The 26,744-nt window shown below is 32.9% G+C and overlaps 2 protein-coding genes and 2 long non-coding RNA genes across 6 annotated transcripts; all 4 read left to right on the top strand.

Annotated features, from left to right (window-relative positions):
* The first annotated feature begins 5,532 nt into the window (after nt 1–5,532).
* On the top strand, nt 5,533–9,507 carry LOC8264083 (protease Do-like 5, chloroplastic). Of its 2 annotated transcripts, none has more exons than XM_002519609.4 (8): nt 5,533–5,886; nt 6,493–6,642; nt 7,005–7,067; nt 7,203–7,292; nt 8,096–8,218; nt 8,502–8,589; nt 8,909–8,983; nt 9,164–9,507. In XM_002519609.4, the coding sequence occupies exons 1-8, from the start codon at nt 5,548–5,550 to the stop codon at nt 9,268–9,270; spliced, it is 1,035 nt and encodes a 344-aa protein (XP_002519655.2). In that variant the 5' UTR covers nt 5,533–5,547; the 3' UTR covers nt 9,271–9,507. The 2 variants fall into 2 exon arrangements, with proteins under 2 accessions (XP_002519655.2, XP_015574968.2); XM_015719482.3 differs by having other exon boundaries at nt 9,147–9,507.
* A 2,262-nt stretch (nt 9,508–11,769) lies between these two features.
* On the top strand, nt 11,770–16,788 carry LOC8264082 (vacuolar fusion protein CCZ1 homolog B). Of its 2 annotated transcripts, XM_015719543.3 has the most exons (11): nt 11,770–11,787; nt 11,921–12,141; nt 12,228–12,321; nt 12,715–12,898; nt 12,996–13,034; nt 13,149–13,258; nt 13,503–13,598; nt 13,768–14,226; nt 14,891–15,046; nt 15,874–16,103; nt 16,241–16,788. In XM_015719543.3, exons 2-11 carry the CDS (start codon nt 11,960–11,962, stop codon nt 16,269–16,271), a joined length of 1,581 nt encoding a protein of 526 aa, XP_015575029.2. In that variant the 5' UTR covers nt 11,770–11,787; nt 11,921–11,959; the 3' UTR covers nt 16,272–16,788. The 2 variants fall into 2 exon arrangements, with proteins under 2 accessions (XP_015575029.2, XP_002519654.2); XM_002519608.4 differs by lacking the exons at nt 11,770–11,787; nt 12,996–13,034 and having other exon boundaries at nt 11,862–12,141.
* A 390-nt stretch (nt 16,789–17,178) lies between these two features.
* LOC125370106 lies at nt 17,179–22,688 on the top strand. The gene is made up of 3 exons (XR_007215922.1): nt 17,179–19,386; nt 19,680–21,128; nt 21,237–22,688. It is a non-coding gene; the product is annotated as an uncharacterized LOC125370106 (long non-coding RNA).
* Nucleotides 22,689–22,748: 60 nt separating this feature from the next.
* On the top strand, nt 22,749–26,078 carry LOC125370107. The gene is made up of 2 exons (XR_007215923.1): nt 22,749–24,795; nt 25,837–26,078. It is a non-coding gene; the product is annotated as an uncharacterized LOC125370107 (long non-coding RNA).
* Nucleotides 26,079–26,744: the final 666 nt, after the last annotated feature.

The raw sequence follows: 26,744 nt of genomic DNA, 5'->3' as shown, positions 1-26,744 counted from the left end.
CACTAAGAAAAGAACGGTATGAAAAATACATATGAAAAAAATTAACAGAAAATAAAATCATAAGGGACTTTATTTTGTACTTTTACTAAAACAGTGGTTATTTATATTAATTTTGAATTTTTAATATTGATAATCTTTTTAATGTTTGTTATATACGTATATTTGAAATTAAATTTTAAGCCATTTATTATGATAAGATAATATTAATCATTAATTTACAACAGAATTTTAAACTATCATTTTATTAAATACATTATATTTTATATTCTTTTTAGAATAGAATTAGATTATTTTAAATATAATATTAATATTATATTTTTAATATGCAACTAAAATATAGTTATTTTATTAAAATAAAATAAAATAAAATCATTTTTGTGATAGCAGGTCCATGGCATTTAAAACAAACTCGAAATGACTTCAACTATATTATTCGATCATGAAAACCAACATATTTAACTTTAATTTAGTTGATTATTGGACCCATTTAACTCCGTATATGCATTTGTACGGTGATATTTTTAAATAAATTTATCCGTAAAGTAACATATACGTAAAAATAAAAAAGATTATTACAATGATGCTCAAATTTATTTTAATTGCTAACAAGGATCTACTGAGATACTTTTGAAGTTAATTTCTATAAATTATTTTCTTGAATGTGCTTGATTTTTTTCACTATTATTCAACACTTGAGAGGAAGCTAATTATCAGGAGGTGATTTTCTTTTAAGAAGTTGATTCATGCTAACATTAAACATGAATATAAGTATTATTAGACAAAAAATAAATTAAATTACAATAAATAAAAGAATTAATTAATTAATCAATCGCTAATCTGATTCTGTCTTGAAAGGAAGAGAGGATGTTGATGTTGGTCCAATGGGGCAATAGTGAACAGTAATAAAAGCAAACGAATTTATTTCAACCTAAAGAAAAAAGGCAAAGAAGAAAAGTTACAGAAAAATGTATTATGTGATAAAATAGAAAAGGAGTTTTAGTTTTTGGTTCAAAAAACTATGTACTTTATATTTTAAGAAATTAAAAAATATATTATATATGATACTATCCGATAGCATTGGGGCATCTAGGTGTTTGGTTTTTTTGGTAAATCACGTAATAATATGTATGAATTTATAATAGGGTGAAGGGGCGTTGGCCCCACTCACCTTTTAACACTCTTGCCCTGTATTTATACATATTGATAACTTGGTGAAATAAGACAAGTTATTATGAAGATTTTTAAATTTGGACCCGAACTCAAGAATATTTAAAATAAAGGTTAGAAAGTGTAGGACGGATTTGCCTAGCCACTTATTTTGATAGTTAAGTTAGCAAAGGTTTTAAATAGTATAAAATATAGTGATTATGCAAAGTAGAATCAATATACTTTACATGTTGTGTCACATTCTTTTATATAAAAACTAAAGGTCTCCTAGTTCTATAAGGAATAAGACTTATGAATGTAAAGTCTTCCAATCTTATTAAGATTCGTCTTCTTGGTCATACAACATAATTCTAGGTCGGGTTGAATTTCTCAACTAGAGTCGTAATTATGACTTAGTCTTCAAGACTTGTTGTTGTACTTGAATTTAGCATAATTGATCCCGTATTTTTTGGTTGTGACAACTCGGCACAATATTCGATTATCATTAGATGCTCAGCTTACTTTTGTCTATTCAATATATTCTTTTTTGTCAACCTATTTTTTTATGTTCGACATATTCTTATGATCGGCCTATTCTTATGATGAGTTTATTCTTTCATGCTTGGCCTGAATTTTGATTGATTATTACATATAAATATTAATCATCATCCCACAAATATTGATAGGGGCTTAGGCGTAGCATTCTAGAGCACAAAGGATATAAAAAGGAACAAAAAAACCATAAAGTAAAATCAATGTACTTTACATATTGTGTCATATTTCTTTATATAGAGAGTAAATGTCTTTTAGTCCTATAAGGAGTAAGACTTATGGATGTAAAGTATTCTCATTCTATTAGGATTAGTCTTCTTGGTCATACAACAGAACTCCAGGTCAGGTTGGATTTCTCAACTAAAGTCCGATTATGACTTAGTCTTCAAGACTTCTTGTTGTACTTGGATTTGGACATAGTCAATTTTGTATTTTTTAATTGTGACAACTCAGCATGCAATGTTCGATTATCTTTAAATGCTCAACCTACTATTGTCTATTCGCTCTTTTCTTTTTGGTTGGCCTACTTTTTCATGCTCGACCTATTTTTATAGTCAGCCTATTCTTATGATTGGTTTATATCTTTTATGCTCGACATATGTTTGAAATTAAATTAGTGGGAGTTTGTAAGTGGTACAACTTTTGCAGTTCCTAAGGTGGGTTGATTGATTAATGGAGAGGATAGTAGAAAATAAAGAATTTTTTGTTTCTTCATCAAAAGAACTTTCACGACAAGACCCACTTTTGAGGTTGTGGTCTGCAGATGCTCATGCTTCTTCTTCTTCCTTTTTCCATTTTCCTGATTCGTCCAATACAATTAGAAAGTGACTTAACGTCGTCAAAACTGTTTATAAATTTGTTCCCTTCTGTTATGTGTTCATATTTATCTATTTATTTATATATAGCTATAAAATCTTGATTGGTAACTGTGAAATCTCGATAAATTAATAACCTCAATTAAAGAATATTTTCTTTCGATTCCGATTTGGACCAATAGGATAAATTAATAATTTTGCTAAATTTTTAAGATAATAATTTTTAAAATATAAAATAAGAATTCATTAAATACATATAAAAATTACATATATTATGTAAATTCGTAAAATAAAGCACTTTTTAGCCTTTTCTATTAGTGTAGATTTTTTTACGCTTTTCAAATGAGATTATAAATATTTTATTATGCACTTGAAATACTTTATATTCTAATGAATATATATGCATATATTGCATTGTGAACCACATTATTTCTAAAATTAGCTTTGGTACAGTGCACTATCGTCCATCATTGCATCTAAAATATCAAAAACTATTTTTAAATTCTTCAATTTCTTTATTAATTTTATATGAATTTAATAAAAAGTGATGTATAAAATATTAACTATTATTTAAAATAATAAATATTAATTTATCGATAAATTAATAAAATATAAATTTATCGATAAAATAATAATTTCTATAAAATAATAATTTTTTCTGATTCCAAGATTATTATTTTATAAATGTTCTACTGTAGCTCTTTTGGATTGATAACCGTCTATATAGCCTAGTGCATGATAATGTCGTTAAATTCCGACTTTTCTTTTTCACTACGACTTTTTCGGTAAAATCTATTTGACTATAAAATAATAATATAAAACTGTTTAATTCTAAGAAAATTATAATAACTAATCAGAGTAAACATAGTGAATGAAAACTTTTAACAGTAAAGATCAATTTTTTTAATGAATTATTATAATATATATATTTTTTTATTTTATAAAAACTACATATAAAAATAAGCTAAAAGTAAAATCACAATCTATTTTATTTTGTTCTATAGGAAAAAGGCACTTTATTTTGTACCTTTTCCTTTCTTTTTTTTTTTCTTAAATCTTTGTCCTTTGGTTTTTGCAACAAGATAGGTACATTTGGTCAATTTGAATTTTGTTAAACTAATTAATATTTTTAATCTTTTTATAGAAAAGGAAGAGTTTATTTTTCAATTTTGAATTGAATTCCTATATTCATTCTCACTTTCATTCAGAAAAGGAATACGATCAGAAAAAGGAAAAAAAAAAAGAAGAAGAGGATAAGAAAAGAAAATAAATATTTTATTTCCAAAAACTTTCAATACTTATTTATAAACAAAAATAGGAAGAAAGTGAGAGTTTAGCCTTTATGCTTAAACACACAAGTAGATATTTCTCATTTAATAAGTTATTCTTTTAAATTTTTAATGAACTGTGTTATTAAACATACTTTAAGGAAAAAAAACCTTAATTATATTTAACAAATACGCATTATCTCCTTTTCTTTTGAAGGAAAATACAAATTATCTTTTAGGAGATAATATCGGAGCTAAATTAGATGAATCATTTTGCTGATTTTGTTCTTATAATCTCCAATATATATCTAAATAGTTGATAAATAAATGTCAGAATATGCTTAGAACGGGACAAACAGCAATTATTATAACATATATAAAAATACAAAAAGAAGAAGATATGTAAATTTATTAAAAGAATCTTACTTATTATTTAATTAATTTAGTTAATTAAAATTGATAAATAATATTTATAATTTATTAATTATATATCCAATTTAAAAGTTAAATTTCTATTAGAATTCTTAATGTTGGTTATATAGTAATATTTTTAAAAAAATAATAAACTTCGTACATATCTAATTTTAGATGTTCAATTCTTTATACAGTAAAATCCTAAAAAATAATAAATTTTAATTGATTATTTAATCAATTATAATTGATATATAGTATTTATAATTCATTAAAGTTGAATTCTATTAAATAGAATTGGTTATATAATAGAATTTTAAAAAAAATAAAAAACTAAAATAAAAAATTAAAATTTGAAAAAAATAATTTAACGACAATTATTGAAAGTCATACTTTAAGATATATATACTAAAAGGAGTTCTATGGCAATTAAAAAGAGTCACACGTATATCCATAGAAATTCATTTTTTTAAGTTATTAATAATGATAATTTAGTCTCAAAAAATTTATAAAGCAATAAGAATCTACATTCTTTGATGAAAGTTAGAGTTGTAATTAATTAAAAATACTATTACTATGTATTTCTTTTTAAATTTAACTTTCACTAATGATATCAAGTCAAGGAGATTTCTTTTTCTGTAATTCTGTAGACCATCAACTTCTCCTCCCTGCAAATCTTGTCAAATCAGGCAAGATTTGACACTTTTACTGAATTAGAAGTATTTTTGTATTGCCATTTAAATAGAATTAAATAATTAATTTTAGCTATAATTTTTTTATATAAATATGAATTCAATTTATTAAAAATACTTACAAAATATAAACACAGAATTTAAAATATTTATAATTAATTTAAGTAACCAAACCTAAATATAATATTAGAATTAAAAATCTAATTTTATAATATTTCAAAATATGAAAAAATAAATAATTAATACTAGAAAGTATTTAGTGTATTCTAATTATTAGAATAAAATATAACTATAATTGTATAGTTACTTAATTATATTATATAAATAATCAGTATAGATTTTATAAGTCATAAATAAATTTACTTAAAGATAAATCTATTATAAAAAAAATATTGTTTAATATTAAAAATATTTATAATAATGAATCTAAAAATATGTATTATTTTATTTTTGAATTATAATGAATTAAATAATTAGTATTTGAATACAAAAAAAATTAGTATCTATAAACTGGGTCTGAAATAGGTGAATCGTATCCAATCCATCAAGAACGGACATTAGTAAGCATCAACCCACTAGCCAGTAACATAACTGGTTAAGCCCACATAAGACCGTCCAGTCTAGTTCAGAGATTTCTTATCTGTACACTATATATAAGGAAAGATGAGAAAGAAACCGGTTTTCCAGTTGGAAATCCAAGAAGCAAGCAAAAACAAAATGATGGTGTTGGGTCCTTTGCATGTGCATAGCATCCCCTCTTCACCTCCTGTCCAGTGCACTATCTCTTCTCCTTGTTCAAATATTGAAGATTCTTTAAATAAGAGCTTAATTAATCTTGCAAGGAGAAGAGCAGTTGTAGGCTTTGGTTCCAGTATGGTAATGGCTTCACTACTCAATGTGCACAATCTTAATTCACTACTACCTTCACTACTTCATTCTGCTATTGCTCTACAAGAAGATGACCTCCAAAAAGAAGAGGATAGAGTTGTTAACCTCTTCCAGGTCTCTTTCTATATCTCTCTCGTCACATTTTGCCTGATCACATCCTTCTTCTTCATGCATGATATTTTTTTTTGACTTGGAAGTCATTGCCAATTTGCCATATATACAGTTTAACATCTTCATTAATTTTCTAGTATGTTTTAGGTGACTAATCGAAAGAAATCACCAATTGGGTTTTGAAGTTCTATGTTGTATCTATTTGCACCAGATTTCATCCTGAAAAGAAAAAGAGACGTTATTTTAGTTTTTATTCACCAAATTGAATGGGCAATTGTTGCTGAATCAGTAAGTACAATGGCCTTGCTGGTTTGTATGTGTTTTAAAAATTGTTATTGGAGATCGAGTCTAATTTGTATATTGCATTGCTGAATTGTCCTCAGAAAGCATTGCAAAGGGATCTACTTGTCTTTCTTGGCTCTTCCATTGGCTTTTTTTGGGGTGGGGTGGGTGGGTGCTGGGGCAAGTCATGAGTGTTGTTCGCTTCTGCAGATGATTCTTTCTCCCTACCCTCTTCTAATTTATATTTATGAGTGGTTATTCCTTCTTAATTTGAATATGTGAGTACCTTTATTTTCTTTTTGACTTTCTTTATACAAATTACTGCAGTTAACTTCACCATCAGTTGTCTTCATTAAGGACCTTGAATTAGCTAAAATCCCCAAGAGCTCTTCCAATGATGCTACACTAACTGAGGATGAAAATGCAAAAGTTGAAGGGACAGGTTCAGGCTTCATCTGGGATACGTTTGGTCACATTGTAGGCATTCCTTCCTTATACTCTTTAGACCAATTGCTTCATGCACTGTTTACATGTGTGATCTCCCTTTTTGGGTTTTTAGAGCCCATATTTCTAGGTCTCCTAAATAACTTTATGAAGGTCATGAACAAGGAGTAAAAGCTAGACTTCTAAGTACAAACTATGAAATGATGAGCGTGCTGACAGATGGGTCTTAAGATTTCATTCGTCTTCTCATAGAGAAACTTTTAGACCGTACTTGTTACTTGTAACGTTTGAAGATTTAGATTTCATTAGTGACACACATTTCATATCCAAACTATCTCTTTAGCTCAAGCATCAATATCTGCCATAACTGAAAATTTTAGTTCAATGTTTGACAGGTCACTAACTATCACGTTGTTGCTAAGTTGGCTACAGATCAAAGTGGATTACAGCGTTGTAAGGTCTTGCTATTTTTAGTTATCATAAATGTTTAGTGATCATTCATTGTGATTCTTCTTATAATTTATCAAACTGCATGTCTCATGTGTTGGTCATCTGTCTGAGTAGCATTATTTTCTTGATCTCTTCTTCTATAGGTGTTTCTAGTTGATTCTGCAGGCAATAGCTTGTACAGGGAAGGCAAGATCATTGGTTTTGATCCGGCCTATGATCTCGCTGTTCTTAAGGTACTATTTTGCTCCTATGGATTGCAGTTATTTTAAACTAACATTGTTTAATGCTGAAGGTGCTTTAAATCTCTAGTTGGTCCTGCTTAGTAGATCTCACCATAAAACATTCACAAATTTGTTCAATATACGAGGAGGAATTCCAGTACTTTGGATACTTTTTAGGGAAAGAAAGAAACTTACCTCAAAGAAAAAATATGGAAGAATAACATCTGTTAGGAACGTGCTGTTCAGTCCAAAAAAAGAGACGATGACACTGTATATTGAAGAAGTGCTACTACTTTAATGGTATGGACTAGTCTCTTATGGGATGAAATGGGTTGTTCTCTTCAGGAGACGCTCTTTTATATGACTTGCTATCATAGACATTATTTGGCTGTTAGCGTTGTTATAACGAGTAAAGAAGGTCTCTAGGAGTCTAAAATTTTTGAGGCATGACAGATAAGGGAAAAGTAGAAATGGGGTCAACATGGACTGGTATAAGGTAAAATTCCATTCAGGAATGATCTGTAGATCTTTCTTTGCCTTTTGGAAATGTCAAAAACTCCCAAGTTCCAGCTCAAGTATGATAAGCACAAAGGATTCACATCCACACTATATCCAAGAAGGCTCTGAATATGATATGTAAATTCTCTGATCATACTGGAGCACTATAGCAAAGTGTTTTGCAAGCTTTTTCATAACTTACTATTTATATAAGAAATGTATTTGATTATTTTTTTTCTTAGTTTGATTCTTGTAATCATACTGCAATTTGCAAAGCATCAAGTATCCCGACATGTTTACTCTTATGGCATCTGCAGGTTGATGTCGAGGGGCATGAACTGAAGCCTGCTGTTCTTGGTACTTCTAGAGATCTGCTCGTTGGTCAGAGCTGCTTTGCAATTGGGAATCCTTATGGATATGAGAACACACTTACAACAGGGGTAACTCTTCAAAATGTGTCACAATTCATTTTCAGAAGAATATCTTTCTATTTACTTGTTGGTTGGTATGGAGCATTTGAAAGTACTCCCAGGATCCTTTCCTTTTGTTCTCTGATTACCATTTGAAATGTTATGATTATCTATGGTTGATCGATTTTACAAGCAAGAATCAAATTTTCTCCATTTTTCTCTATGTTATTATAAAGATTGGTTTATCTGTGGGAAGAGAAGTACATTGTGATTGGTCGAAAGCATGAATTATATAATGGTTTGAATAATACAGGTAATTAGTGGCTTAGGCAGGGAAATACCTTCACCAACTGGGAGGGCCATTCGAGGAGCTATTCAAACAGATGCAGCTATTAATGCTGGTAACATTATATTTTCTTGCCAACATAAACTAAAATGTTAAAGATCCTGCTTGTTCAATTTCTGATTTCCAGTAGTGTCACTTTTCTATACCAACCTATGCTTTTTTTTTTTTGAACTCTTATTTGAAATTCATTACACTAGGTAAGGATAATAATGGAATGGTAGTGATTTTAAATGCTAGGAAAATAAAGCATTTAACCAAAATCTTTATGGTTCTTATTCTATCTTCTTTTACCCTATCTTTTCTTCTTTGATGCATCTATCTTCTTTTACCTTGAAATCTGTTGATATCATCAATTCTGCCACTTTTACATGCAGGCAATTCAGGTGGGCCATTAATTAATTCATATGGACATGTTATTGGAGTTAACACAGCAACTTTCACTCGAAAAGGTGGAGAGATGCCTTACAGTTATTTTATTTTCTACGGTTCCTTGTAGAGCAAAACAAATTTAGGAAATAAGAATCAGTCTAGGGGACTTCGTTACATTTGAATTGGCAAATGAATCTGCACTGAGATAGATTTACTGATTGAAGGTTAGCTGATACAAAGTAGGGTTGCATTCATTGCAGGAACAGGAGTGTCCTCTGGAGTGAATTTTGCAATACCAATTGACAGTGTTGTGCGCACTGTACCATACCTTATAGTTTATGGAACCCCGTACATTGACAGATTCTGATCATTTGTATCTTTTGTACCTAAGAAATGCTTCAGGTGGTGCTCATTTCAACCCCTCTGGAATTCTTTTGGCTCAAACAAGGTCGTTGCTCTCGGCTGTCAATTAGAAGCTATTGCAATAACGTACATGGAGAATTCCCTCGTGTATTGCGTGTAGACATGATGTTAAGACAATCCTGTATGGTAGAAACATGCAATATCTTTCTAAATATATATGGGTACCAAGATCTTCTTGCAATATACAGACGCCAGACATCCTAACTGTCGGATGACAATAGATGTAATGATTATCAAGATTGACTAGCGACGACCATCTTACAGCGGCCCCAAGTTCTTTACTTTTAACTTAACAGAATATGTCTGGTGAAGTAGTAATGATCTTTTGCTCAATGCTAACAGTCTATCTCTGCATCATAAACTGCAATGTTGGCCAAAACTAATAAGACAAATAAAGATAAGGTCGAGATACTCATGTCTTAGCTCATCTCTTCCTTAACTAACCAGAGGCCACAGCTGGATTTTCGTCATAATCTATCATCTTCTTGCGATGCCATTTTGCAACAGATAATTTTAAATGCACATATTCGGTACAGGATTGACCGCCACAACTCGACTTCAGAGATAGCTACAACGGGCCTCACTCATAGTCTTCAACTCGATTGAAGTGACAAACTAATGGATTCATGTATATATTAAGGAGAAACAAGAAAGGTAATGCCTTTCTTAGTTTTTTGGGAAAAGGGTGAAAAAAACTATAGCCTTTTCTTATTGTAGTTAAATATATTAATAGTCTTATTACTTAAATTATAAATATTTGCACGTGACATTCAAAAATATATTTTTTATTTAAAAGGTATTTATATATCAAATATGAATAATATTAAATATATATAATAACATTTCAATAAGATATAAAAGTGTTGTATAAAATCATTATTTTGTTAATTTATTGATTAATATATTAAAATATATTTATATAAATTAATAATACTATTTCATATGATTATAAATTATTATTTAAACATAGAATTAATTTATTAGTTAATATTTTCTATTCCAACTTTTCTATATTAAAGTATAAAATTTAATTTTTTAAATATATATTAATTTCATCAATTAGTATATTTTTTGTTGGTCAATAACAATTAGAGGTCGTTTTGTTTCGGAAAAAAATAGGGTGGGAATAAAAATGGGAATGACTGATTCCCATTATTATCACTCCAAAAATGGAATGGGATTACCCCTTCAATCAGTATCATGCATTCCCCTGCTCTTTAAGGAATTAAAAGTTAACTCCTATGAAACTTAAGTCAATTCTATTGTAAATATTAAATAAAAAAAATAATAACTTGTTAGTTATATAAATTTTATTTTATATATTTGCTCCATATAATAATTACAAATTAAATACTATTATTATTTTTTAACTATAATGTAGTATTATTGTTGATATCAATAATGAATAAATTCGATTCATATTCTATATTGAATTAAACAATATATAAAATATAATTATTTTTATTTTAAGTCCTCTTTCATTTCTATTTTTATTCTCATTTTATAATATTAGAAGTATCAGATTCAAAAAAAAAAAAATCATCGTTTGCCCATTTTTATAAAACAATTACAAAAATATTTCTTTTTTTTTTTATTTTTTTAAAATTATCTCCTATTGCTTTCAGAAGTACCAATCCTTCACCTTCTTTATCTTTCTTATTTTTTTTAAAAAAAAATTGATTTTAGATACTTTACAGATACCTAACGTATACCATATTTTAGTAAACGTATACCGTTTGTTGTTGAACATTTGAGTTGAATTCTGTTTGATTTTAGAAAATTTTAAATACCTAAAATATACTATTATTTGTCAAACGTATATCTTTTGTCATTCAACTATTTTCTAAATTTGTATTTTATTTTATTTGGAAAGGTTAAAATATTTAACATATATTTAATATATACCATGCATATACTTTTTTCTTTAATATATAATGAACATGTATTTTTTTATCTTGTAACCATTTATTTTATTTTTTAAATATAATTTTCTCAACACATCTTCATATCTTTAAATCAGAAAAATACCTTTTAAATTTATTTATTTATTTATTCGTTCATTAATATTACAAAATCAAATAATATACAACAATATTTCATAAAAATTACTATATTTTAGATTCATTGTTTGTCAAAAATATTATGAATATATACACTTTATTTTCAAAGTATATTGAATATGTATATTTTCATCTGGAGAAATATACTGGGTATATCTGTAAATAGAATTTTATTTTAGAATATTTTTGTAAATAGAATTTTAATGTTAAATATTTTTATTATCATAAACTCCCATTGTACTCCGGAAGCTCGTAGCATTGGTCCGGATAAACCCCTTATTTTTATAATTATTTTATATTCTTACGGCATTTATGTTAAATCGAAAGGAACAAAGTGGGCTAAGTTCATGAAATTCTCCAAACCCAATATGTAAGGCGATCAAATAACAAAAGCCCAATAAGTAATTGGCCCTTAATTCTCTCATCTTCATATTATTATTTATTATTTTTCATTTTGATATTCTGTCTCTCTATATTTATTTTTTAAATAAACTTTCTTGTTTCTCAAATGTGCCGATCTGCTACTGCTAGAAGAATCTCAAAAAATTGCGAGTAATTTCTAAGATTAAAAGAATGGGTTTGGCATCAGCTAACACAGCAAGTGAAGGAATGCAACTGTGCGTATTTGACTTGAGAAGAGGCCAGCTAGAAGGTCAAGAACTTGACAAGATACTATTTTTCTTCCCAGCTGATTTGCCCTTCTCTACCCAACTTTCTGTTATTGGCCTAAGTGAAGGACTCGTCACTTTTACAAGGTAAATACTCGTTTTTATTAAGGTTGTAAGTGTACTCATTAATTCGATTTAGTTTCCGTTTAAGATTATCACATTATTATGTACAGAATTTTCTCTCCAGAAGCACCTTGTGAGGTTATTGAAGCAGAGAGACATTCTCATGTTTTTTATGAGGCAGAACCTGATATTTGGATGGTTATGGTATGGTACTTTTATGGGTTTAATCAAAGTTTTCTTTTTGTAATGTGGGCTTTGATTGAATTGTCTTTTCTTTTAATCTACATTGGGTATGTTGGTGCTTTATCAAAAGTTTCTCTTTTGTAACGTGTGTTTTGATTGATAGTCTTTTGCCTATGGTTCTTGAGTCTGATTTTCGTCAATTGACTTAATTTTAGTAGGTTCGTAGTCAGAATTTTCTTTTTCTAATGTGGGTTTGATTAAATTTTCTGTTTTTATCTAGCTTAAAATGGCTTATTTTAAGTTTGTGCTTAATCAAAAAATCCTTTTTTGTAATGTGGGTTTTGATTGAGTTGTCTTGTTTATGATGCTTGAATCTGAATTTGGAAAAGTGCCTGGTGCTTAATTTTGTTGCAGATAGTGGAGAAAAGTAAGGGGCTAGAGGTTATATGGAGGATAGATGCACTACGAGAGGTGCTGAAGGAAGTTCACTCACTTTTTATGATGTTTAATGGGTCTGTAAGAGCAATGCTTGAGAAAGATCCAAGTGGAGGACTAACTCGATCTCATTTATACCCTTTCATAATGGATTATCTAAGTGGTAAGTTATAATGCAATTGTTTGGCAACTAGAATTTATCTAAATCAAATTTTATGTCTTTGATTCAAAATGTTTCATTGTAAGTCACTAATTGTCAGCATGTCAAATTTGGTCTTCATTGGAACACTGCTGCTCGGGTAATGCTGAAGTTGCTGTATCAAATGGCCTCCATTGGGTTTGAGCCACCAAAGTATTGCTGAAGTTGCTGTATCTTGTAGTACCTTACATGTAACTTTTTATCTTTGGGACAGATTTTCTTGGTGGGAAGAAACTTCAATTACCATCATTTCGTGACTGTTTAACAGAGCGTGGAACTGTGCAGATGTTGACTGTTGGGAGGGAAGCTGCAATAGAAGTTCAGGTTTGCCTCTAGAGAACTTTTACTAATCAAATGCATATGAAATGCCGGATTACTCTATGTTTGTACAACTCTTACAGTTTAGATTCAACATGTTCAATATGGACATTGTCAGTCTTGCATAAAGTTATAGACTTTGATTTTTCTTTGTTAAATAATCATGTGATTGGAACTCAATATTACAGAACTATATTTTTTGGCATGTGAGCAGAAGTTTGGTGTTAATGATTATATCTTCTTTTGGCAGTCACTTGTCAGGATACTAGAATCTTGTGCTGGGACCGCATCTTGTTATTCACTAATTTTCTTCCAGGACCTGCTTGTCTCCACAACAGTTTCTCCTGTACGTTTCTATTCCTTGGATTTTCATGAGCTTCTGTCCTGTATAATTTGCAGTTTCCTCTAAAGCTTATATTCCAGTTAAGACATTCATAATATTTATCCAACTGAAATTTGACGATTTTTCCAAGGATTTTTAGACCCTATTCTAACTTTGGTTGCGTTGTGGTCAGGATGATACCATAAATTTATTTACGTATGCAGTTTTAAGGTTGACCACTCGTGCTTTATCCTCTGGTGCAAGTTCCTGGTCCTATTTACGCAAGGGAAATGCTTCATCTTATGTTGCTGCTGGCTCCAGTCTGGCCCACTCCGGTGCTGTTTCAGAAAATCTTTTTCGTTCACATGGTAACACTGTGGAACAAGATAATAATTATCCAGTTAAAAGACCCTTGCAGCCTGACAGGTGGGCTAGAGGGAAGGATGGTTTTCTTGTCACTGATATTTGGGGTACAGAGGTTGGAAGCTTGATTTCAGCCACCCCAACAATTTGGCTTCATCAGACTGAGGAAAGAATGTATCTTTGTGCTTATCAGTTTAAAGGTCTGACCTTAATCCTTCTGATTCCTGTTTCCTCCATTCTTAATGGGGAGCAAGGTGTTACCCTGGTTAAGCAGCAGGTTCTTGAAAATGTAAGTGCCTACTTATAGTGACCACTGATATTGCCTTGCTATTCAGCTTGAGACTTGTGTGGCATTTAGTTAGGAAGCTATTCCCATAGCCTAGTACTCACAACATCAACTTTCTCTTTAGAGCCTTCAAACTTCAGTGTTGCATGATGGGACATTATTTATTTACTGCGAACATAACCCAGCACTTTCAGGTTCTTAGTAATATGACTCCTTTTCCACATAGCTGGTTTATACAAATTTGGTTCTGCATTAAATACTTGTTTCATATTTCATCCAACAATAACTGTATTCTACTGATCTCTACTCCCTCTATTATGTATATAACGATTTGCTGCATCAAAACTTTATTTACCTGTGAAATTTGGTAATTATGTGATCTCATTATTTGTGCTTGCTTATATGATATATGAAAATCAGAGATGTTTTCCTAGTATACAAAGTTGTATTCTTTACCCAACGATATGTAAATACCTATAGAGGGATTATGTCAAGCACAGGAGAAAAGCCGAGCTACATGGAAATTCTGCTTTATGTTCTTTCTTTAGCTTTCTTCTTGAAAATTGACATGTTGCTCTTATAGTTATTCTACTATTGTTGCTCTTATAGTTATTCCAGTATTTTCATCCATTACCTTATTGTCATTTCTTTCATTCTAATGAGTTAGGCATCACTTAAGATGTTGAAAGTTGAAGAGAAACTATCAAAAGGATGGGGTGGTGAGAATGCTTATCACGTCAGTGGGTATCGTTACTTGCTTGTTGACGATGATCGAAATGTATCTAGGGCCTCTCCATCAGTAAAGGTTACAACCCTTACTAAGGTAAATTGCTCTTTCACTCTTGCTTAAGTATGTTCTGTTTGACAGGCGCTGGATATTTTATAGTCTACTGAATTCTGGAATGAACCCCTTCTCCTTAATGAAACAAATTTATGGAATCTTCTGTGATGGTTTTGGAGGGAAATCAGTATAATACGGATTTATGTGTAAGAATGAGAATTTCAGAGAAGACCTTTATGCAATCTCCTCAATTTACAATCTACAATTCCACCCACTTTATTGTTAATGCATCACCCCCAAAAACATTATCCAAAAGTTACATATGAATATCAAATTTCTGATGGGTAATGTTGGCATGCAATAAAGGCTTTGTCATTGTCATAATCTGAAGATTGTCAAATAAGAAGGGTCCTTCAGTGGAATTATCTTGCTAAACCAACAATCCTGGTATGTGGGATCATGTAATGGCAAAAAGATAAATAAATTGGTATTCCTTAGGGTATTGGGTCCTGTTACTACAAAGTTTCTAGTCGGTTACAGAATTATAATTCTGGGATGGGAAGTGCACCTAGTATAGGTAGGTCCAAAAGGGCCATAAATGACCTTTTTATATGTTAGAACTTAGAAATCTGGAATAAAGAATTGTCTTCCGGAATCAGTTTATATTGCTTAGCTTATGGAACGCATTTGTCTCGTTCTCTGAGAGACTTCTCTTGGTTATCTTCAAAAATTGGCCTGTCGGTCAAACATAAGCCTTTGCGGTGGTCAAATGAGAATATTGGCACTCAGTAGCAATATGTAGAATGTTGATACTATTCCATTGAAGACGCTGTTGTTGGTAATTTGAAGATTATGTCATCATATTGCAGGAATCCTTACTTGCCATGAATAAGCTTAGAGAAGAGGTAGATGCAGAAAAAAGTAGAGCAAAATGGAACAGTGTAGATCGACAGAAAGATTTGGAAATATGCATCAGGGTAAAAAATAATGCTTGGGTTATTGCTCGTACTACCAGAGGGAAGGAGCTTTATATGGTTCTAGAGAAGGCCAATGAAACACTTCTTTATGCCTCTGATGCTGTTGAAAAGTTTAGCAACAGGTTGAGCATCTTTTTTCTCATATCTTTGTTTTTTCATTTTTCTTTTTCTTTTTCTTTTTTATTACAATAGAATGATGCACATTTGACTCTACCAGTCACTAAAATGTTAGAAATCTTTCATTGGTGTATTTATGCAGGTATTGTAGTGGCACTTTCTCGTTGGATTAGAGGGGAAGTTTGTTGTTCTTGTACATATGTGTACAAATAATGAGGATTAGAGGAAATGCACTGCTCTTGCATCTTTGGGTTAGGGTACCTGCATGTGTAGTAGCAATGGTCTCTATCTGCTTCTTTCATTGTTTTCCAGAGGCATCAATCATCCTGTAGATTTTGACAACACTGAGGTCCAAAACGGAAAATTCAATGGTTGTATATTTATTTTGATGGTCTAACACATCCATGATAATATGCTGATATGGTTATTAATTCTGACAAAAAACCAGGAAAAGAAAAGAAAAGGGAAAAAAGACCTGGCAATCTACATAAAATTTTTAGCATGAGGAAAGCTTGATCTTAATTTGATACAGTTCGAGCACAGTTGGTACTCTGGTTGGCAGAGTGTATTTGTGTTTCTTTATTCTTGTTAAAAATGCGACAAGACCTTGGTTTTATTCCTTTTGTAAACTGAGGTGTATCGTCAAATTGCATCTTTTTATATTATCTTTAGGGTGTTGTTTTTATTTGATATAGTGTTTTAGAGCCTAGAAGAAATGTAAAATGGAAGAAGAAATTCATGCATCTCGCTCACCCCTTCTGCTCTCAGGACATCACTGTACATGTAATGTACATACGGCTCTGCCAAGTTACTTCCACAAGAAAGTTCTGAACTTCAGTAGCCTGATATTCGGTGCAGTAATTGTGCACAGGAAGACGAAAAGAAAGGACATTAAAGGGAAAATAATTTTAATATTAGTTCTATTTTAAGTTCATTCTCCACATCCAGAAAAATAATTTATTTATGAATCAAGAAAGTTAATATTAACTCTCTAAAATATCTTTATTAAAATTATAAATAAAAATATGAAATATTAAGATTAATTATATGCGTTGATATTATATTAATTAATAAAGAATATTTTCATAATTATGTATTAAAAAATAATAAAAAGTAATTATCTTTTTAAAACGGAGGAAATGTGAAGTATGATATTATATATCTGTACTCTTTTCAACTTTTATTTCCTTCTCTTTGCGAAATGAAGGGAACTGACCAATTTGCAAACATTATCTGACTTCATTGTTGGCAAAGATAAAGGGTCTACTAGACCTTATGGAGTTGAAGTGTCTCCGTGGAAGATTATGCATTTCAAGATTGGAAAATGGGACAGATGCTTGAGATGCAAGAGAGGCCAACTTAAAGAACAAGGAAGATCTAGATGTGTTGTTTTTTTAAATGGGGTTCTAAATTTGCAGATTCGCGGAATGAAAGAGTCGAAAAGGATGTACTCGATATGCTACACCACACACAAAGATGAAAGAGCTAACAATTCAATGCTATGGTGGAATCAGGTTTCCTATTTGGTTAGTAGATGCTTCATTCTCTTATCTTGCAGTCGTAAGGCTAGAGAGTTGAAAAAAATGCACATCATTGCCACCAGTTGGGCTCCTACCCTTCCTGAAAGACTTGAGTATCATAGGAATTTCGGGGATCAAGAGTATTGGTCTTGAATTTTATGGTCCGAGTTTCTCTAGGCAATTTCCAGCCTTGGAGATGCTATGCTTTCAGGCCTTGGAAGACTGGGAAGGTTGGATTCCATATGCAGCTGATTGTAAAGAATTCCAATGTTTGCGTGAGCTTTGGATTGAAAACTTGTTGGAAAGTCGAAGAATATTTGTATTAATAAGCAATATACTGCTGCCTTATTTAGGAGATTAGTAGGAGCTTGATTGTAGGATCAGATCAATTATAGGAGCTAAAATCTCTCTATCATTTATGTAATATGCTGTATATAAACAACCTCAATATACAATATAAATCTCTCTAGAATACCTGTGTACTTCTTTTCATGGTATCAGAGCAGGACTAGATCTGACTCTTTATTTCTTTTAAATCCTTTGATTATCATTCTTGTATTTCTCTCATCATGGCTAAAGGAGATGTCCCTCTTCCTTTTGAAACAAACAAAAATCAAAACTCTGTTGAATTATCAAAGGCAGATTCATCTGATCCTAATCACAGTCATCATTCAGATCATCCTGGAATGATTTTAGTCTCCAAAACCCTCAACGGTGACAATTACCCTGGTTCGAAAAGGGCCATGACATTGGCTTTGAACTCAAAGAACAAGCTAGGATTCGTTGATGGCTTTTGTGAACCACCATCAAAAGAAAAACATCATGATTCATATGGATCTTAGTCTAGATGCAATGACATGGTCCATTCTTGGATTATCAACACTCTTGATCCAGAGATCGCTGGCAGCGTCATCTACTATGCTACTGCTCACGAAGTTTGGGAAGATCTACGTGAGCGACTCTCACAAGGTAATGCTCCTCATTTTTTTGAAATTTAGCAAAGCATCGCATCTCTCAAACAAGGACAACTCTCTGTTTTTGCTTATTATACTAAATTGAAAAATTTATGGGATGATTAACTATCTATTCTGACTCAAACAAAGGAGCACCGGGTGAGCAATAAAAATTGATGCAGTTTCTAATGTGGTTAAATGATACTTACACTGCGATTCAGAGTTAGATTTTGTTGCAGAGCCCTTTACCCACTATTCGTCAATCATATGCCTCAATCACCCAAGCAGAAAAACAAATCCAAATCAGTTCTACAGCGAATGAATCAGTAGCAACCATGGCAGTCAAGAGCAATCCCAAACAACAAATTCAATCATCATCTCATGGTGGAAACTCCAATAATTCTTCAGGGAACAGTGGGTGATGGCACTCAGGCAATGGAGGATGATGGACCTCAGGTGATAATTCGAGTGCGGTTGATGGTCGTCAGAAGGCCGATAGGGAAGAAGACGCGGCCAGGACAGAGGAGGTCATTCTATTGGCATTGGAAGAGGACGACCTTTTTGTTCATACTGCAATGACGAGGGTCACTGGGTTGATACATGTTGAGAATTACATGGGTATCCATCTACTCATCCAAAAGCAAAGTCAGCCCAATATAAGTCTGCTAATAATATCTCTATGACTCCAGGTGATGAAGAAGGAACCGTTACTATATCTAAAACCCATTTGGAACAGCTTATTTCAATGCTCAACAAACAAGAAATCAAATCTGGTTCAACCTCTGATCGAAAAGCTAATACGGTAGCAAGAACAGGTTTGTCCAAAGTAAATTCACAAAATTGGATCATTCACAGCGGTGCAACCGATCATATTGTTTCATCATAATTATTCCACAAGAATAAAAATTGCTCATTGTCACCTGTGTTATTGCCAAGTGGAGATAAAATTGAGATTGCAGCTAAAGGATCATTGCCTCTTAGTTCTAAATATATTTTATATGATGTATTATTTTGTGCCTACATGTAAAGTGGATTTGATGCCTGTAAGTCGTTTAATAAGAGGTTTGAATTGTTCAGTCACTTTTTTCCTTACTGGTGTATTTTACAGGATTTGGCTACGAGGAGGACGATTGGTTTGGGTAAACAACAAAGTGGACTATACTATTTGGAGGCATTGGCAGTTTACAAAGATAAGCATAAGTCAAACACAACTAAAATTTCTCCATCTTGCAACCTTATCACTTCATCCACTGATTTGTGGCATAATCATTTGGGACTTGTCTCTCCTTTACGATTGAATTTTTTTGCTAAACATATTTCGAATTTTTCAGTTGAATCAAATAAAATTTGTCATATTTGTCCTTTGGCTAAACAAAGCCGTTTGTCTTTCGGAACAGTACTATTTCTTTTATTTAACCATTTGATATTATTCATTGCGATATTTAGGGTCCCTATTGTCATGTTTCACTTTCTGGTGCTCATTATTTTCTCACCATTGTTGATGATTATACACGTTTTACATGGATTTTTTTGATGAAACACAAAGATGAAACTCAACCTATTTTGAAACGTTTCTTTAGCTATGTTCTTACCCAATTTGGAACATGAATTAAAACTTTTTGCAGTGACAATGGTGGAGAATTTCTTTCTCTTCGCATTTTTTTTCAAGATAATAGTGTCATTTTTCAACATTCTTGTGTTTACACCCCCCAACAAAATGGGGTGGTAGAGCGAAAATATCGCCATATTCTTCAGGTTGCTCGTGCCTTAAAGTTTCAGACTAGTCTTCCCATAAAACTTTGGGGAGAATGTGTCATCACATCTGTTTATTTTATTAATCGATTACCCTCTCCGCTTCTTTCTTTCAAAACCCCCAATTTTTTCTCACTTTCGCGTGTTTGGTTGTCTTGCATATGCTACAAATGTTAATGTTTCTCATAAATTTGATTCTCGAGCTATTCCCGCTGTTTTCATTGGTTATCCCCTTAGTCAAAAAGCATATAAATTGTACGATCTCACTACAAAAATAATCTTCACTAGTCGAGATGTCAAATTTTATGAGAACATCTTTCCTTATTCCTCCTGTCCAGATACTTACTTCAGACCCCAAACTGAAGCCCATCTTCCTGGCCCAATCCCTCTAATTCCACCTACCTTTAATGACCTTTTGACATCTCTGAGGTAAATCAAAACACTAAATAGAGGACTGGCCAAACCGACCCATCACCCCCTATTACACCACGGTCACATCCACCACCAACCACCGTCCCTTCCACCACTCTTCACACCTACTCCCGGCGTCCATCTCGCCATACAACCATCCAACCTCCCATAAATCCAGTAGCTATTGATCCAATCTTAACCCAATCTCCCAATCTATCAAACCAAGAAACAATTTCACCAACTACTGCTCCTTCCGATGTCGCACCTCAACCCGAACTAGCCGCTGCTTACCGCTGAAGCCGCCCCACAGTTCAACCTCAAAAGCTTCGAGACTATGTTTGCTCTGTTGTTACATCTGACCACTCTAATCCTCTATTGCCAAGTTCTACAAAAGGTACACATTATCCTCTTAGTCATTATGTTTCCTACCATCGTTATACACCCACTTATAGATCTTTTATAGCTAATATACAATCTGACATTGAAGCAAGTTCCTATTCAGAGGCAGCAGCTAGTCCCAATTGGCAGAAAGTGATGCAAGCTGAGTTATAAGCACTTGAGGACAATGGAACCTGGTCTCTTACGTCTCTTCCTGTTGGTAAAATTCCAATTGGATGTCGTTGGGTGTACAAAATAAAACGGAAGTCAGATGGCTCAATTAAAGGTATAAAGCATGGTTGGTTGCTAAGGGCTACACACAGTTGGAGGGTGTTGACTTTCAAGATACTTTCTCTCCTACCGCCAAGATTATTTCAGTTTGGTGTTTGATGACTATTGTTGCTGCTCGGGGTTGGACCTTGCATCATCTTAATGTAAACAATGCTTTTTTACATGGCAATCTTAATGAGGAAATATACATGTCACTGCCGCCTGGGCTCCGGCGACAGGGGGAGAATCAATTAGTTTGTCGCCTTCACAAATCCTTATACGAGCTGAAGCAGGTGTCTAGACAATGGTTTGCAAAGTTTTCAGAAGCTATTCGTTCAACTGGTTTTATAAAATCCAAGGTAGACTATTCTCTCTTCACCAAAAGAGAAGGCAAGTCTTTTACTGTCCTTTTGATTTATGTGGATGATATTCTGATTACTGGCAATGATTCGCTTTACATAACTGATGTTAAGAATTTCCTGCATAAAAATTTTTGACTCAAAGATCTAGGAAATTTGAAATATTTCTTGGACATTGAAGTTTCTACATCTAGAAAAGGCATTAATACATCTCAGCGAAAATATGCTTTGGAGATTATCAAAGATGCAGGTTTATTGGGTGCTGCTCATGTTGAGACTCCTATGGAGCGTAGTACAAAATTATATGAAAATAGTGAACCACTTCATGACCCGGGAAAATACAGAAGGCTTATTGGCAGGTTAATTTATCTCACGGTTTCAAGACCAAACATCTCCTATGCAGTTAATGTTCTAAGCAGATTTATTCATCAGCCTCGGAAAGAACATTGGGATGTAGCTTTGCGTGTCGTGCGCTACTTAAAAGGATCCCCTAGTCAAGGTCTTTTCTTTTATGCAAACAATGATTTTAAACTAAGGACTTTTTGTGATTCGGATCGGGCATGATGTCCTCTCACTAGAAGATCAACCACAGGTTACTGCATATTCTTGGGTCATTCTTTAATATCATGGAAGTCAAAACGGTAGAAAACAGTTTCTCTATCATCAGCAGAAGCCGAATATCGAGCAATGACAGGAGCATGTTATGAATTAACATGGTTGCGGTGTCTGCTTCAAGATTTAGGAGTTTTTCAACAAGAATCTGCTTTATTATACTGTGACAATAAGATTGCGTTACATATTGTGCTAATCCTGTTTTCCATGAAAGGACCGAACATATTGAAATGGATTGTCATTTCATAATGGATAAGATTCAAAAAGGGGCTATTGAAACAAAATTTGTAAAGTCAGAAAATCAACTCGCACATGTGTTAACTAAAGCTTTGGAAAAGGATATGTTCATACCAATGATTCGCAAGTTGGGAGTTCAAGATATTCACTCTCCAACTTGAGGGGGAGTATTGGAAAGTCAAAGAATATTTATATTAATAAGCAATATACTGCTTCCTTATTTAGGAGATTAGTAGGAGTTTGATTGTAGGATTAGATCAATTATAGGAGCTAAAATCCCTCTATCATTTATGTTATATGTTGTATATAACCAACCTCAATATACAATGGAAATCACCAATTCCAGAATATATGTGTACTTCTTTTCAAAACTGCCCCAAACTAAAAGGAAAATTACCAATCTCTCTCTCGTCACTGGAAAAACTTGTCATTCTTAAATTTGATCAGTTAGTGGTTCAATTCCAAGCCTTCCAATGCTTTGCAAACTTCAAATTAAAGGATGCGAAGAGCTGGTGCATGGAGGTGTGGTCACTTTCAGCTCACCAAACTCCATGGTAGTTTCGACCATTGCAGAGCTCGCATACCTTACAGAAGAGTTCATGGAAGCGTTAAACAATGTGGAGGAATTGAAGATCTTGTACTGCAATGGGCTTAAATCATTGTGGCAGAGTGACATAGGACTATATAAATGACTCGGTTCTCTTCATAATTTGGTCATCGAGGGCTGTCCCAAACTGGTTTCTTTGGTGGAAGAGGAAGATGCAGAGCAACTGAATCCGGGATGGGGCTCTGAATTTAAATACCTGGAAGTAAGACATTGCGAAAGCCTAGAAATCCTGCCGCAATGCTTGCATAGCTTCGATTTTCTTAGAGAGCTACTGATGAAGCCTGCCCTAGACTCGTTTTCTTTCCAGAGGATGCTCTGCCTCCCATGCTTAAGAGTGATTCGTATTAAAAATTGCAGTGCTCTAGCTCCCTTGCCTGCTGTCTTGACTTGCAATTGCAAAAGCCTTGAGAACTTGTGCATTGAAGGATGTGATTCTTTGATATCCTTTGCAAGAAGCCAGCTTCCACCAACTCTGAAAAGGTTAGAGATAAGAAGTTGCAAGAATTTGCAGTACTTGTTGAGCGATGGAGAGAGTTCATCTTCTTCCTCGTTGTCAATAATGTATGAGAAGAATATCAATACATCCAATCTAGAATATTTAGACATTTATGATTGCCCATCACTCATGTCCTTATCATCTAGAGGTAAATTACCTGCTGCACTAGTGCATCTCCAGATCAAAAACTGTTCAGAGCTCACTTCCTTCTGCGCAGAAGGCAAGTTACCAGCAGGGCTTAAACCTTACCATTGAGGACTGTCCAAAGCTGCAGACAGTGGCAGAGAGGTTTCAAGATGAGATGTCTCTTGAAACTATTTATATCTTCAGTTGTGGAAGTCTTAATTCCTTGCAGATGACCCACACAAGCTAAGCAATCTTCATGAGATCTCAATATAGTATTGCCCAGGTCTCGTTTCCTTTCTAGGAAGGTTGCCCACTACCAATCTAAGAGAACTCTGCATTTCTTGGTGTGAACAACTGGAGGCCCTGCCCGATCATCTTCACAATCTGACATCTCTTCAAGAATTGTGGATATATGATTGTCCAGGCATTGTTTCGTTTCCAGAAGAGGGCTTCCCCACTAAGCTAACATCAGTAACCATCACAAATCTCAACATATGTAAGCCATTATTTGAGTGGGGACTCCAGAGACTCAATTCTTTGAGAGACCTCTACATTGAAGGTGGATGTTCCATGTTCTTTCCTTCCCACAGGACGAGACAAGAATGGTGCTGCCTGCCTCCTTAACAAGCTTATCCATTATAAAGTTTCCAAATCTAAGATACCTATCTCCGAGGGGCTTTCAGAACCTATTAAGATACCTATCTCCGAGGGGCTTTCAGAACCTCAGTTCTCTTGAATGTTTGAGTATCTCATATTGCCATAAGCTCACATCCTTTCCCAAGAAAGGCCTGCCATCCTCACTTTTGCAACTATATATCTATGGTTGTCCTCTGCTGAAGCAAAACTGCAAGAAGAATATAAGGACGTGAGTGGTTCAAGATAGCTAATGTCCCTTGTGTAAGAATAGATGGCAAATTCATCCATGACCAGTAGGCATATGAGCAACTCACAGAGAAGATGTACTATCAAGCTACAGGTAAAAATTGTTGTGCGCCTCCCTTCTCTCACTATGATTTTAACTATTGTAACAATTGACAAGGTGATGATTTCATAATCTAGAAAGATTTCTATTAGACAAGCACTGTGACAACAATGACAGTTTTTAACACGTCATATTTGGTTAGTGATTCAATACCTCTAGTGGAGTCGTTGACATTAACTCATTTCTGCGATAAACTATCAGAAAGTGCTGATAATTGGATCTTAACAATCATAGCATACACGTTAATCAAACAAAAGAGAAGTAGAGGGTTACATTTATAGAATTTATCAACTCTAGAAGTTACAAATAACTGACCTGCGGTATCTGAATTTGCTCTAATTTGCACGTTGCCGCATATGTCACTTTAATGGTCAGTTCTATAGAGTGTGCCAGTGGGAGGTTAATTAACGACTAATCTTTTGGATTCTATCTACCATATAAAATCTTATCGTCAGGGTTTTTCTCATAAATTACAGCTGTAAATCTTTCTTTGCCCGGTGAAAGAAGCTCCTTTTGTATTATTACAGGAAAATAAACTTAATTTCATGGAAAAGAAATTAACTGGACGTCCTATAATTTTGAATCATCAGTGTTTACTAGCTTCGTTTTATATATCTATCTACTTCAGTGTTTGCTAGCTGTAACGTTCAGCCTAGTGTATTTGAAATTGTAAGTTGTGACCTTTATCTTCAAGACAGAATAGCAACTAAAAACCTATGTCTTGGAAGTTGAATACTGTTTGACAGTTGCTTCATTAAGGACACAATTATTCTTTAATCGGTAACTGTTAAGTTTCTTATTTCAAGTATCTATCAATGTTGGCCCACCTAACATGGTTTGCTAGTCAAACCAAATCTCTGCAACTACTAATCATGGTTTGCTAGACATATGTCTTGCATATTGCTTGTCTGTAGCTGAATAGCTGGATTGTAATAATTTTGTTTCAGAAGTCCTGTCTCTTTTGTCCCTTTCCAACTTCAACGCACATTTCACTTCCAGTTACACTAGTATGACATCATGTTCTTTATATAGCAGAGATTGGGAGCACAGAGGATGAATGTTGACAATGACTGGCAGGCAGCATCAGCAAGCCCAAGTTCCTATACTGTGAAGGAAATCTTGCGTTCTGTTGATAGCTATCGAAATGTAAGCCATGTGTATTATATTGGCATGCTTGTCTTTACATGTATCTTATAGATATTTAGTTTTGCATAATATGCAAATTGATAAGTAACGGAATTTTTTATTTCTATGTGGAGTTTAGTTCAATTTTGGCAGTGTCTCTCCTTTCACTTCAGGCGGAATGTAACGAGCCAAAACTGGTCAAATAATACCTTTGATCCAATCTCCTCGCTGATTTTCTTCTAAAACACTCTTTGAATATTTATTACCACTTAATGCTTCTCATTATATGTCAATACTGTATAGCTGCAAAAGAAATGCTTTAGACACGTGGCTGGTAGTTTCAACTTTGGTTATTTATTGGGTAACATAAACATTAACAAGAGAAAGGAAATAAAAATTCATTTGTTACAGCTGTCATTGTAATTGCTTGCAGGTGTACAAGTTTATAAAATTATTGAATTTGTTCTGTAATTAACATGAATTCTTTATCTGAAACTAGTCTGTAATTATATGCCAGTAGTGGATGCAGGAACTTAGTTTGATTGCCGCCCTCTCTTCTTTCGGAAATGTGAATTCTTATCTTTGAATGGGTTTTTCCAAAAAGAAGAAATGAATCAGTTGAAATGAATTTGGTGTTTCTGGAACCTGTCATTATGATCTATTATGATATTTTAATTATTTCATATTTCTCATCTTTTTTAATTCTTTTTCATAACTTCCACTTCCACTTCAATTGGAGAGAGAGTGAACTTGTTCCCCTGCTAGTTTTTTATTTTATTTTTTCCGTTTACCACATTCACATGATTGTCTAAGAAAGT

The sequence above is a fragment of the Ricinus communis genome, chromosome 5, assembly GCF_019578655.1.
Source record: "Ricinus communis isolate WT05 ecotype wild-type chromosome 5, ASM1957865v1, whole genome shotgun sequence".
NCBI classification, from domain to species: Eukaryota; Viridiplantae; Streptophyta; class Magnoliopsida; order Malpighiales; family Euphorbiaceae; genus Ricinus; species Ricinus communis.
This window is presented reverse-complemented; position numbering and strand designations above follow the sequence as displayed.

What these genes read in the sequence shown, in the direction of transcription:
- LOC8264082 (XM_015719543.3), top strand. Translation starts at nt 11,960, where the DNA reads ATGGGTTTGGCATCAGCTAACACAGCAAGTGAAGGAATGCAACTGTGC. An exon ending in GGACTCGTCACTTTTACAAG is followed by an intron (nt 12,142 to 12,227) that starts GTAAATACTCGT and finishes TATTATGTACAG; the next exon opens with AATTTTCTCTCCAGAAGCAC. An exon ending in AAGCTGCAATAGAAGTTCAG is followed by an intron (nt 13,259 to 13,502) that starts GTTTGCCTCTAG and finishes TTCTTTTGGCAG; the next exon opens with TCACTTGTCAGGATACTAGA.
- LOC8264083 (XM_002519609.4), top strand. Translation starts at nt 5,548, where the DNA reads ATGAGAAAGAAACCGGTTTTCCAGTTGGAAATCCAAGAAGCAAGCAAA. An exon ending in GTGGATTACAGCGTTGTAAG is followed by an intron (nt 7,068 to 7,202) that starts GTCTTGCTATTT and finishes CTTCTTCTATAG; the next exon opens with GTGTTTCTAGTTGATTCTGC. An exon ending in AGAACACACTTACAACAGGG is followed by an intron (nt 8,219 to 8,501) that starts GTAACTCTTCAA and finishes TGAATAATACAG; the next exon opens with GTAATTAGTGGCTTAGGCAG.